Source organism: Diceros bicornis, chromosome 19, assembly GCF_020826845.1.
Source record: "Diceros bicornis minor isolate mBicDic1 chromosome 19, mDicBic1.mat.cur, whole genome shotgun sequence".
NCBI classification, from domain to species: Eukaryota; Metazoa; Chordata; class Mammalia; order Perissodactyla; family Rhinocerotidae; genus Diceros; species Diceros bicornis.
The window spans coordinates 14,510,345-14,522,464 of record NC_080758.1 but is presented as its reverse complement, the minus strand read 5'-3'; the positions used below and the strand labels follow the sequence as shown (position 1 = coordinate 14,522,464).

At 44.9% G+C, this 12,120-nt stretch overlaps 1 protein-coding gene across 3 annotated transcripts in view; it reads left to right on the top strand.

Moving 5' to 3' along the window:
* Nucleotides 1–12,120, top strand: part of EYA2 (EYA transcriptional coactivator and phosphatase 2) — a 178,204-nt gene that overhangs the window by 23,235 nt on the left and 142,849 nt on the right. For 2 of the 3 annotated variants that reach the window (XM_058562106.1, XM_058562104.1), the window contains exon 4: nucleotides 2,667–2,783. In XM_058562106.1, the coding sequence (XP_058418089.1) occupies nucleotides 2,667–2,783 (117 nt within the window). Of the gene's footprint in view, nucleotides 1–2,666; nucleotides 2,790–12,120 lie in introns of all 3 variants that reach the window. The other variant, XM_058562105.1, reaches the window with a different exon arrangement.

Sequence of the window (12,120 nt, the reverse complement as noted above, 5' to 3'; positions counted from 1 at the left end):
CTGGCACAGATGTTAGCCCAGGGAGAATCTTCCTCAGCAAAAAAAAAAAAAATGGAATCCACCTAGAGTTCATCATCAGGAGACTGGCTGAATAAGCAGTGATATTCCATACTTTGGATTTCCATTCAGCCACTAAAATGAATGAGAGCGGCTGAGCACGCAGCTTGAGAAGGGTGAGCGAAGGAGCCTGAAGAAGCAGAGGTCTGAGGCGTGAGCAGAGCCCATGTAGGACCGGGTCACCCAGGGAGTTTAGATTTTACTCCAGGTGCACCAGGACGCAGACTGCACTGAGGAAACCATTAACCATTCCAGCAGACTGAGCAAAAGAAGATGCCATATATATATTGCTTGTTGCTCTCATCGTTATTGTTACTGAAGTCTTGTACCATCTACTGCATAAAATCCTTTCACACCCATTATTGAGAGGCATCAAGAGAAGGAAAGGAAAACCTTGACTTCAGAGTTATCAGCTAATTGCGAGACCCTGATGCAGTGGCCTGGCTTTCTGAACCTCAGTTTCCACATCTTTAAGGTGGAGAAAACGATATTGCCTGTTTTGTGGGATGGTTATGAGGGTGAAAGAGATGTGTGTTTGTAAGTACCTCATTCAGAGCCTTTTATGTTCATTCTTTCCCCTTCCTTCAACCTCCCCACAACCCTGCCGGCGGGATCAGCATCTTATCTCATAAGGGAGGAGACTTTCAAGCTGGGATAGAAGGAGAAACTGCCCAGGTCACCAAGTAATGAAGGAAACCATCCAGGACTCCAGCGCAGAACTCCCAACTCAAAATCCATCATTTTTACCCCACTAAGCATTCTCTCCATTTATGGGGGTGAATGGGGGAGAAGGAGGAAACCACAATTACAAAACCATCCCCAGAACTAGAAATGTTCTTTAAAGAAATGCAGATTTAAACAATATTGAGATACTCTCTACACCTATAAGATAGACAGAGAGAAGCAAAGTTTGATCATGCATTTGATGCAGGGGGTGCATTTGATGCAGACTCTCACTCATCGTATGGAGAGTATGTCCATCTACCATCCACGGAGCGCCATTTAGCAACATCCATAAAAATCCAGGATGCTCTTGCCCTAGGACTCAGCAATTCCAAATACTGGGATTGACAGAAAGGTATACACGTCTACAAGGGGTTAAATGATGAGGCAGTCGCACGATGGAATACTGCACAGCCCTAAATACAGAATTAGAAAGAACTTTATAAGTTGATGGAGAATGATCATAATCACATATTGTGAAGTAATAAAAGAAAAATGCAGAACAGTATTTAGAGAATACTCCAGTTTATTTTTTAAAAAGTGAAAAAATATATATATTACACATACATACATATTTATGCGTAAGTTTGTATTTGCACAGAACATGTCTTGAGGTAAACACAAGAAACTTGGTAACAGCGGTCGCCTGTGGGGAGGGAAGCTGGAGGTTTAGAGTCAAGGATGGAGGAGAGACTTTTCTCTATGCCTTTGGTCCTATTTGTATTTTCTACCGTGAGTTTATTATATTGTCAATAAAAATACAGTGTATGGGCTACTGATGGTTGATCAGCCCCCCTCCCTGAGTACAATCCCTTCTCCAGCCAGTTGCTTGTGGAATCAGTGCCTCTGCTTTGGGGAAGCATGTCAGATAAGCAGGACCCCCACAAGAAGGGTGGAGAGTGTGTCTTTGGGTTAAGTGGCATTATCTTTACAGAGGAAGGATGGTTCACTTAACTCCTTCGCTCAAAATCCTGATGGACATTTAAGCCATGCATGGCTTTCCTCCGTGGAGTAGGGGGTCGTAAACTCGCTGCCCTCAGAGACAGGCAGAAGTATGGAGCTGACCGCATGTGCAAAATACAAGACCCTGTTGGCCTGCCTTTCCCTTCCCCACTTTTTTTTGTGTGTGTGTGAGGAAGATCAGCCCTGAGCTAACATCCATGCTAATCCTCCTCTTTTTGCTGAGGAAGACCGGCTCTGAGCTAACATCCATTGCCAGTCCTCCTCCTTTTTGTTTTTCTCCAAAGCCCCGGTAGATAGTTGTATGTCATAGCTGCACATCCTTCTAGTTGCCGTATGTGGAACGCAGCCTCAGCATGGCTGGAGAACTGGTGTGTCGGTGCACGCCCGGGATCCGAACCTGGGGCCCCCAGTAGCACAGCGCGCGCACTTAACCGCTAAGCCACGGGGCCGGCCCCTCCCTTCCCCACTTTTGATAGTGTCCTAGCATATAAAAAAAAAAAAAAGTACAACAGCAATGAAAAATAGCATTGTAAAACGAGCCTCAGTGTCTCAGAGACGGTACGAGATCCATGGTGACCTGGGAAACACACAAACTGAGGAGCCTATGGGGGCAGCCTGTCGTCACGTGGGAACACAGGTTTGGTGTTGCCCGACCATCCCGTTGCTCAAGAGTCCCGAAGCCATCAGTCCAGATTTTTGGTGAAATGTGCTGATTTTTAAACAAAAGCAGCTAATTCAGATTTTCCTTAAAAATATGCAGGCCCAGCAAACTATGTCTGTAGGCTCACTTCCGCTCCCAGTTTGCAGCTCCTGGTGTGGAAGCTGATAAAATCACGTGCTGTCCTGTCTCCGTAGCTCTCCTGCAGGTGACAAGGAAGCATTCTAATCACGTGTCCCTGGTGCTCCTTTCTCCCCCTTCGAAGGCATCAAGACAGAAGACAGCTTGAACCATTCCCCCGGCCAGAGTGGATTCCTCAGCTATGGGTCCAGCTTCAGCACCCCAGCCACTGGACAGAGCCCGTACGCCTACCAGATGCACGGTCAGTGTGGCGCTGCGGCCCCTCCCCGCCCGGCTCTAAGGCACCTCCTGAGTTGAGTGTCCAGTCATTCATTCATTTATTCAGCAGATTTATTGAGCACCTACTGTGTGCCAGGATCTATCTCGAGTAGTGGAGTTACAGCGGTGGACAGAATAGATATGAGATCTGCCCTTATGACAGTTACGTGGCGGGAGGGAGAGATTGACAGTCAACAAGGCAACAAATAAACTGGCTAATTCTGGAAGGGGTTGAGTGCAGTGGAGCCAGTAACTGTGGTGTTTGGATAGCAAGTGATGAACAGTTGCGGGGTCAGGGGAGGTGGGATATGTAACTTGAGCCATCAGGGAAGACTCTTTGAAGAGATGACATTGGACAGAGACCTAAAGGGTGAGGCAGAGTCAGCCATGGCAGACCTGGGAGAAGAGCATTCCAGGCGGAGGGAACAGCCAGTGCAAAAGCTGTGTGGAGGGAAACGTCTTGATGTGTTTGAGGACAGAATGAAGGCCAGCAAGGCTGGAGCAGAGTCAGGGGGATGGAGGAGAGAGTCTTGGAGAGAGAGCAGGGCCGAATCATGCAGGCCTTGAGGGCTGAGGGGGAGTTGGCTTTGATGCTAAGTGTGATGGGCCAGGCAAGTCCATTGTAGAGTCAGAGAAGTGCCGGGTGGTGGGAATATTAGGCAGGCAGGTAAAGGAGCTCTTATTCCAGGCAGGAGGTTCAGGGCTCTGCATCCCCGGAGGGTGGCCTTAAAAAGGGAGGAAAGAACTCCAGTGTGTAGCTCCCACCCCACAAACACTGAGAGACTGGCGTGCTGGATTCTCCCGTGCCCACTCCACTCTTGCACCGTCCAACGGCCCCTTCTCTTCTGCGGTGCCACTGGGAGCATTTTGGGGCTGATGCATGGAGCAGAGGGCTGGCGGCAGTCATTTGGAGGATCCTCATCTTGGTAACAAGGACCACCAAGTGTCTGAGAAGTAAAATGCAAAAATGAAGGGCTAATCACAAGGTGAGGGGCTAATGAGTGATTGTACTTTTCTTTAAAAAAACTATTTGCAAAAAGATATCTTTTTTTAAGATAAATTAAAATTATTAAATTAATTTATTAATTTAAATTTTTTTATTAAACTAAAACTAAAAATTAATTTTTAATTTAAAATATATCACTTCATCTTTTTAATGAAGAGAACAATAAAAATGGATGTCAAGGGCAGCCTTTCAGGAAAAAACATTGTGAAGGGACAGAAAATGATCTTAGGAGGATGTAAGAGAAAGTGGGTGATGAGCATTAGTGCCCAGCCCTTGGACTAGCTTCCATGTAAAGGTCTGCATCAGAATCTGTTGGTGACACCATCAGCTGACATTGACCAAACACTCGCCGCCTGCCATGTGGTGTTGCTGGATCTTGTACAATCTTCACGATGCTTCAAAGCATTGGTGCTGGTATTATGCCCATTTTAGAGAAGGGGAAACTGAGGCATAGAGGAAATGACTGATCTGCCCAACATCAGGGCAAAGGATTTAGATTTTACTGCAATGAAGTGGACTGAGTGGAGTCTCTTGGGGGTCTGGTAAAACCCCAACCCCCAGCCTCACCCAAAGCCCACACTCTTAGCCATGGTACTCTCCTGCCTCCTCTGCCTCTGCTATCACCTCTCTCTCCCCACAGTGGCCTCTGAGTTCCACTAAAGGGTGTAAGCTGCCAGGACCCACCTCCAAGTGGGGAGTGAATTATGGTACCAAGCCCAATAATAAAGACTTTGAAGACGCTGAACTTGAAATTGCTTTTGGGTCAATCTCAAGCCAGTTTTTTCCAGCTCTGCCAATAGAAACAGATTTTACTGCCTCAGAGCCTCCAAGGCTACAGAGGTTGAACAGCAAACACAGTCCACCCTCCCCCATTCTGACACAACCCCCCCACCCCGTATAATAAGTGAGGTGAGTTATGTAGGAGTGGCTCCCCATCCATTCATTCATTCGTTGTGTGTTATTGAGCACAAGCTCTATGCCTGGCACCCTTTTGGGCTCTGAGGGCACAGCAGTCATCAGAGATAATTAATTCCCTCATAAAGAGAGGGGGACAACAATCGATTAACAAATAAACAGATGGTGACAGATTTTGATAAAGCTTGTGAAGGACAAAAACAGGGCGGTGAGGGCAGTGGTGATGGACATTACCCAGGTGGGTAGGGAGACCCGAGGGATGAAAAGGAGCTGACCATGTGGGCAGCTGGGGACAGGACAGCCCAGGCAGAGGGAACAGCAAGAGCCAAGGCCCAGAGGCAGGAAAAGGGCTCCAACGGAGACCCATGAATCTGGGTGTAGCGAGGAGTGGAGATGAGGTTGGGAAGTGATGCAGGAGCCCTTCCTGGACCGGGATGCGGAGAGTAACGTTATTTCTTCTCTGGTCCTTACAGCAACCACCTGAGGTGGGTACCAAGCCTGCTTTTTACAGATGATAAAAGTGAAGCTCAGAGAGGGAGAGTGACTTGCCCAAGATCACAGAGCTGTGGTGTTCAGAGCTGGGATTCAGACTTAGGTTTCTAGAATACCAGAGCCTGCACTGACCTTCAAGTGCCATTTCCTGGACTCTTTCAGGACTCCTAAGCTCTGCGTATATGCCATTCCCCTTAATCCTCCCAATAGCCCTGTGATGGAGGCTCTAGCATTACCCCATCCTACAGGTGGAGACACCGAGGTACACAGTGGTCAAGTGACTTGCCCAAGGTCACATGGCTGGAGCAGTGGGATCTGAAGCCAGGCAGTTGCACTCCAGAGCCCGGGCAGGTACCCCACACCATCCTGCCCTCCACACTCTATCTAGAAGACCATTCTCCATGGGTGAGCCCTGGCCTAGACGCGCCCCCCCCCACCCCAGTCCCCACCAGTCCCTCACAAATAGAGAAACATCCCCTGCTCTCTTCCCACCCGCCCACGGGAATAATTCAGGTTCTTTTCTTATCGTCCTCGTGGCCCCAATGCCAGAAGGGCTACAGAAGCAGCTGGACTTTGTCCCGATTAACTGCCTTCCGTCGAATGCTAGTGGCCGTAAACTGCTCTTGAGACAGCCCAGGCACTTTGCAGGCCTGACATAGTCCTCCTTAAGTATTTTTTTCAAACACAAACACGCAGAGCCCTCGCACACCATGCCCATGTGCTTCCTATTAACTTTTTTTTTTTCAAGTTGCTCCAGAGGAGAAATAAACTTGCAGACGACTCTGTGTGCATCTCAGAAGGGAAGGCGTGGGTCGGGCTTAGTTTTTTAAGGGGAGAAGAAACGAAGAGGGAGATTGAGACTGGTTGAGCTTTAGGCCTGAAAGCACTGAGCTGGAGGGAGATTGGTCCACGTTTAGAAGCTGGAATGACTCTTTTCTCCTTTCTAAGAATTAAAATCGTAATTTTGTAGAGGCAAAAAAGAACTTCAGTAGGGACCACCCCATCATTTTACAGATGAGTAAACTGAGGCACAGCAGCGGAGTGGCTGGTGTATGGTCACAGAGCAAGCATTAGATCAGCCGGGATGCCTCCCCCTAGATCTTTTACCTGATCTCAGAAACTTCAGCAGAGCCATGGCCCCTCGACCCCGAGTTTGAGATCTGTGTCTGTTCAGATAACACCTGCCCTCCACCGAGTATACAATAAACGTAAAAGAGAAAAGTTCACGGCCCTCCTTCAGCCTTTGCGTGGTTGTTTATTTTCTTTTTTCAAGTTCACCCAGGGGTTCTTATAGCTGAAATGTATTTCTTATGGGTTTGATTTTTTTGTTTCTTTTTTGGCTTCTCCCGCTAAAACACTGCGGTTCACAGAAATGACCACAAAGATTAAAAAGAGAAGAAAAAACACCTTGAGAACGTGTTGTAAGAACTCGCTGGTGCCGTGGAGGGGTTGAGAGCCCTGGACCTGGGCCATAGGCGGTCCTGGATGTGTCCCCCACCCCACAACATGACTTGGGTGTGCCTCAGTTTCCTCATCGGTAGAACTGGCATCACACCAAGAGATATGACCTCATGGGACCATTGTGGGGACTAAATGGAATGATTCATCAGATGAGGTCCAGAAAGACAGGGCGTCCTTTTTATTATTCCTCTTATTCCTTTGGTAACGTAGTAGTTTAAAGCAGTAACTCTGAAGTCAGGCTGAGTTAACTTCCCAGTCCTGCAGTCTGCCCGTGTGTGACCTTGAGCCGAGTTACTGCTTAGTACCCCAGTTTCTTCCCCTGTAAGATGGGGACATCAAGTGTACCTGTGCATGGGGTGCTACGATCACTGAATGAGTTAAGGTGTGTGAAGTATTTAGCACAGCCCCTGGCACAGACTGAGTGCTCTACAAATGTTACCTGTCATTATTGTCATCCTAATTTCAGGTTCGGGGTCTGTGTTCTTCCCAAATCCACTTCTCTTTCCTGAACTCTCAGTGCTAGTTAGTAGTCATGGTAAGAGGAAAGAAGAAGACTCATTTGAGACTGTTGAGCCATCCACACCAGCATAAAGCCCCCGTCTGGTGAACTCTGCATTATAGGGGGCCTTAAAAACAGTGGGAGCCCTCTTCAGTGGGAATTCCTTTTGTATTTACCAAAGGCCAGGGAACGTTAATACTGAAGCTCAGAACCCAACATGAGCCATTCAGGAGCAACTTGGAAACGTTATTCGAGGATGTGTAAAAAAATTAAAAGTCCAGCCAAAACGTTTGGAAGCCGGTGATCTCAGCCCGAGACCTCCAGGGTTGGTTTGTGTTGGATTTATGAGATCTAGCACCATCTCTGGCACCAGTGTGCTGGGTGACTTTGGACAAGTCACTGAACTTGCATGATCTGTGTTTCACAGCTCTAGCGCTCACAGATGCTCATTGAACATAGAAAGAGGTTGGAGAATGTCATGGTCAAATACATTTGACAAATGGCGTGTAGCACAGAGTTCAACAGATGTCTTCACTGCAGGATTTTTCAGAGTCTTTGCAGACTTATGTACCTTGTGACTCTCCAAGAACAGAATCCAGTAGTCAGTTTTCCCAGGTAGATGTGAACAGGGACCCTCTCTCCAAACCAATGTTCTGTGCTCACTGGGATGCCTTGGATGTGATCATCTTTAGGCTCCTTCCTGTGTTAAAATTCTTTGATTCTCTAAATTTTTTTTAATGATGAACATGTCTGTATTCCTTTTTCTGTATTTCAGTTCATTTATTTTTGGCTGAGATATGATTCACATACCATAAAATTCATCCTTTTAGAGTACAATTCAATGATTTACTATATTCATAAATTTGTGCAGCCATCACCACTATCTAATCCTACATTTTTATCACCCCAAAAAGAAATGCCATGCCCATTAGCTATCTCTCCCTACTTCCCCTCCCACCAATATATTTCCTTTTGTAATAAGAAAAAAAGATAAAGTTACTCTTCCTTTTTAATCATTTTTGAACAGGTTATGCATTTATCTAGTTTAAACATCTACAGAAATCTTTATCCCACCCTCGTCCCATATCCACTCAGTTGCCAAACCCCCAATGGTTAACCACTTGTACTAGGTTCTTGTGAACCCATCCAGAATTTCCTTTTGCAAACATAAGCAAACACACACATAATCTACTATATTGCATATTTCTGTGGCAAGAATTAACTCATACATGATTCATAAATATGGAAATGATGTCAGTGTAACTCTGAAGTTGCATGTGTTCATTTGCTTTTAAGATTTTCTACTTATCATGGGTTTTAAGCAGTGTAATTCTGATGTGCCTTGGTGTAGTCTTCTTCATGATTCTAGTGCTTTGCGTTCCTTGAGCTTCTTAGATCTGTGAGTTTATAGTTTTCATCAAATTTGGAAATTTTTCGGCCATTATTTCTTCAAATATTCCCCCTCCACCCCCATGTCTTGAAGTTCACTAGTCCTTTCTTCTGCTGTTACCTGATCTGCTGTTAATTACACTTAAGACATTTTTTTCATCTCATACATGGTTTTTATCTCTAGAAGTTTGATTTGGATCTTTTTTAATATCATATCAGTACTTAACATGTCCAGTCTTTTTTCCAGCTCCCTGACTGGACAGAATACAGTTGTGTTAACTGTTTTAATGTACTTTTCACTAATTCTGTCATCTGTGTCATTTCTGGGTTTTCATTGATTCTTCTCCTCATCGTAGGTCATATTTTCCTGCTTCTTTGCATGCCCAGTAAGTTTTGATTGGATGCCAGACATTGTGAATTTTATCCCGTTGGGTGCTAGATATTCCTGTGAATATTCTTGAGCTTTGTTCTGGGATGCAGTTAAGTTACATGGAAATAGTTTGAGTCTTTCAAGTCTTGCTTTAAACTTCGTTTGAGAGAGCAGAGCAGCATTTGGTCTAGGGCTCTCTCTACCTAACAGTTTTCCCAGCACTGAGATAAACCTTTCTGAGTATTCTACCCAGTGCCCCATGAATTACAAGGTTTTCCAACCTGCCTGGTGGAAACAGGAACTGTTCTTGACTCTGTTTAGCTCTGAGGATTGTTCCTTCTGATCTTTTCAAGTGGTTCTCTCCCAGCCTTGAGTAATTTCCCCACAGGCATGTGCTCATCAGCACTCAGTCCAGGGGAAATGTCTGCAAATCTCCAGAGCACCCTCTCAGTGCAGATTTCTTTTTTTTTTTTTTTTGGTACCGTGCTCTGCAAATTCTAACTACTTTGGCCTCCCTGGACTTGTGGCTCCATCTCCTCAACTCAGAGAGACCACTGGGCGCCACCTGGGTCTCCTCCTGGAAACTCTCCACACTGGGGCCTTCATAGGGCTCACCACTTGTTTCCCCCCTCTCGAGGATTAGTGGCTTTCATCGCTGGATGCCCAATGTCTTGGAAATCTAGTGTTTAAACTGTTTCACGTGGGAGGGTAAAGCCACCCCCTGAGACCCAGTCTTGGCCAGAAGTGGAAGTACTGCTACATTGGTTCATCTGCATATTTTCCCAGCTCATACGGTAATAGCAGCTGAATGCAAAATACATAACACGGGTAGAGGCAACAAGCCTGGTAGGAATAGGGGTCTGTCCCTGGGGCCCCACGTTCTTCCTCTGACCTCAGTTTGGCCACATGTTCTGTTTCTTCCAATCTTTGTGCATTTTTCCCTTGTGTCCATAATTCAACACCTCCATCGTCCTTACATCCCCTTCCATCAAGATACCTTCACCTCCTTTTTAAAGCAAAGTCCTCTATTTAATGTGGCACGTCTCTGTATATTACTTATTTGTTTTTTTCACTGTGCTATTATTTTTATTGGGATTGTTATTGCTTTTGTCATGCTGTGGTTACAAAGTTGCATTGTTTCAGAGCAGTCTGCCCCAACCCTACTTTTCCCCATGAGCCCCATTGTTTTAGTGCACGATTTTGCACAAGATGTGGCCTTCAGGAAGGCATTGTCACATATGGCAGAAACACTTGTATATATTCTGATTTTCATAGGTAACACACTATACACACTCTTATGCACTTTGCTTTCTTCCTTTAGCTATATACCTTGGAGAACTTTCTGAGTCGGTATATAGAAAGAGCTTCCTCATTCTTTTCGCAGATGCCTATTACTCTGATAGGCATTGAATAATGTGCTGTAAATGATTTGACCAGTTCCTTATTGGGTCTTTCCATTGTTTTCACAGATGCCTATTACTTTGATAGATATTGAATAATGTGCTGTAAATGATTTAACCAGTTCCTTATTGGGTGTTTCCAGTCTTTTGCAATTACCACCAATACAGTTATGAACAATCCTATATGTGTATCATTTTGTTTTTCTGCAAGTATATCTGAAGGGCAGGTTTGCAGAAGTGGAATTCAGGGTCAAGGTAGATATCTCCAAGTAACGCTCCATCGGGAGTCTACCGATTTAAACTCCCGCCAGCAGAGTCTGAGAGTGCCTGTTTCACCAACGCAGTGTCATATAATAATTGGAGTTTCTGCCCATCTGACGCACGAGAAACAGTATCTCAGTGTAGTACTAATTTGTAAGTGTGTCTTACAAGGTTGAGCATCTTTTCAGATATTTGACCAATTTGTATTTCCTTTTCTGTGAACTAGGAGATTAGACTTGAAAAACTATGCCAAAGAAGAGTGATGAGGTACTAGGCATACCAATATTTAAACATATGATAAAGTTTTAATAATCAAAACAGCATGGTTCTTGTATAGGAATAGACTGATTGACTAATAGAAGAGAACGTACCATGCAGAGAGAGACAAAACGTATCAAGGAATTTAGCATTTAGAGCAGGCGGCATCTTAAGTCAGTGGGAAAAGATGGAATATTCAGTGAATGGTGTTGGAACAACTGGTTAGCCATCTGGGGGAAAAAAGATCCATTCCTATTACTATATACCAGGAAAAAAATCCAAATGGATTAACAGTTCAAATGTCAAAAGTAAAACCATAAAAGTATTAGAATGAGAATGAGCACAGTTTTTATAACCTTGGCGTGGAAAAGGCTTTTCCAACCGTGTCTCAGAAATCTAGACTCCATCAATGAGAAGACTAAGTTTGACTATGGATTTTTTTTTTCTTTTTTGCATGGCAAAGAACACCAGAAGTAAAGTCAGAACAACAAAAACAACGAAAAAACAAATGGCAAACTAGAAAGAAATATTTACATCTCAAATCAGGAAGAAATCGTTCCTCTTTTTAAAATGATTCTATGGTTCTATGGATTGAGTTCTTCTATGAGTTGTATGGATGTGAGTCTTCTGAATTAAAGAGAGAAGTGAGCTAGATATAGTGTTACAGGGAGTGGTGGGGACTGTGGCAAACTGGAGGGTACATGCCCATCAAAGTCAGGGGGCAGGTGTTACTCAGCTTCAGCTCATTGCTGCCACACTAGAATGGGGCCCCAGAGAGGCCAGATCTTGCCATTTTCAAGGTAATCCTCAAAACTATATTTTAATGTAAAATCTCATTCATTTTCAATATTGGCAACTGATTTAAACACTCTCTTTAAAAATACCTTGTGACACAGACAAACTTGTATAAGGCTGGTCTTTATGCCTCTGTCTTGCATCTGGTTCCATGTTTTCTTAACCAAACCACAGGTCATGGAATGAGACCAGGAATGGAAGGAGAAAATTACAAGCCAAGTGCTGACCTGGGGAGCCAGAAAGATCGCCCCTTTTGGTCCCCACCTCTGGCTTATTTCATCAGTGAGGCATGTCCCAGAGGACTTGAGTGGTAGGCATGGTTATAACTGAGTCGGAGCCCGGTGGCCTTCTCCTGGTGAAGGAGAGTTATTTCCCTGTTGCTTCTTGGCAGCAGTTACTTTCAGGCTGTCCCAGCCCAGTCAGTTTTGAGCAGGCTAAGCCTGCCTGGTCTCACTATGTCGGTCAAGACAGGAG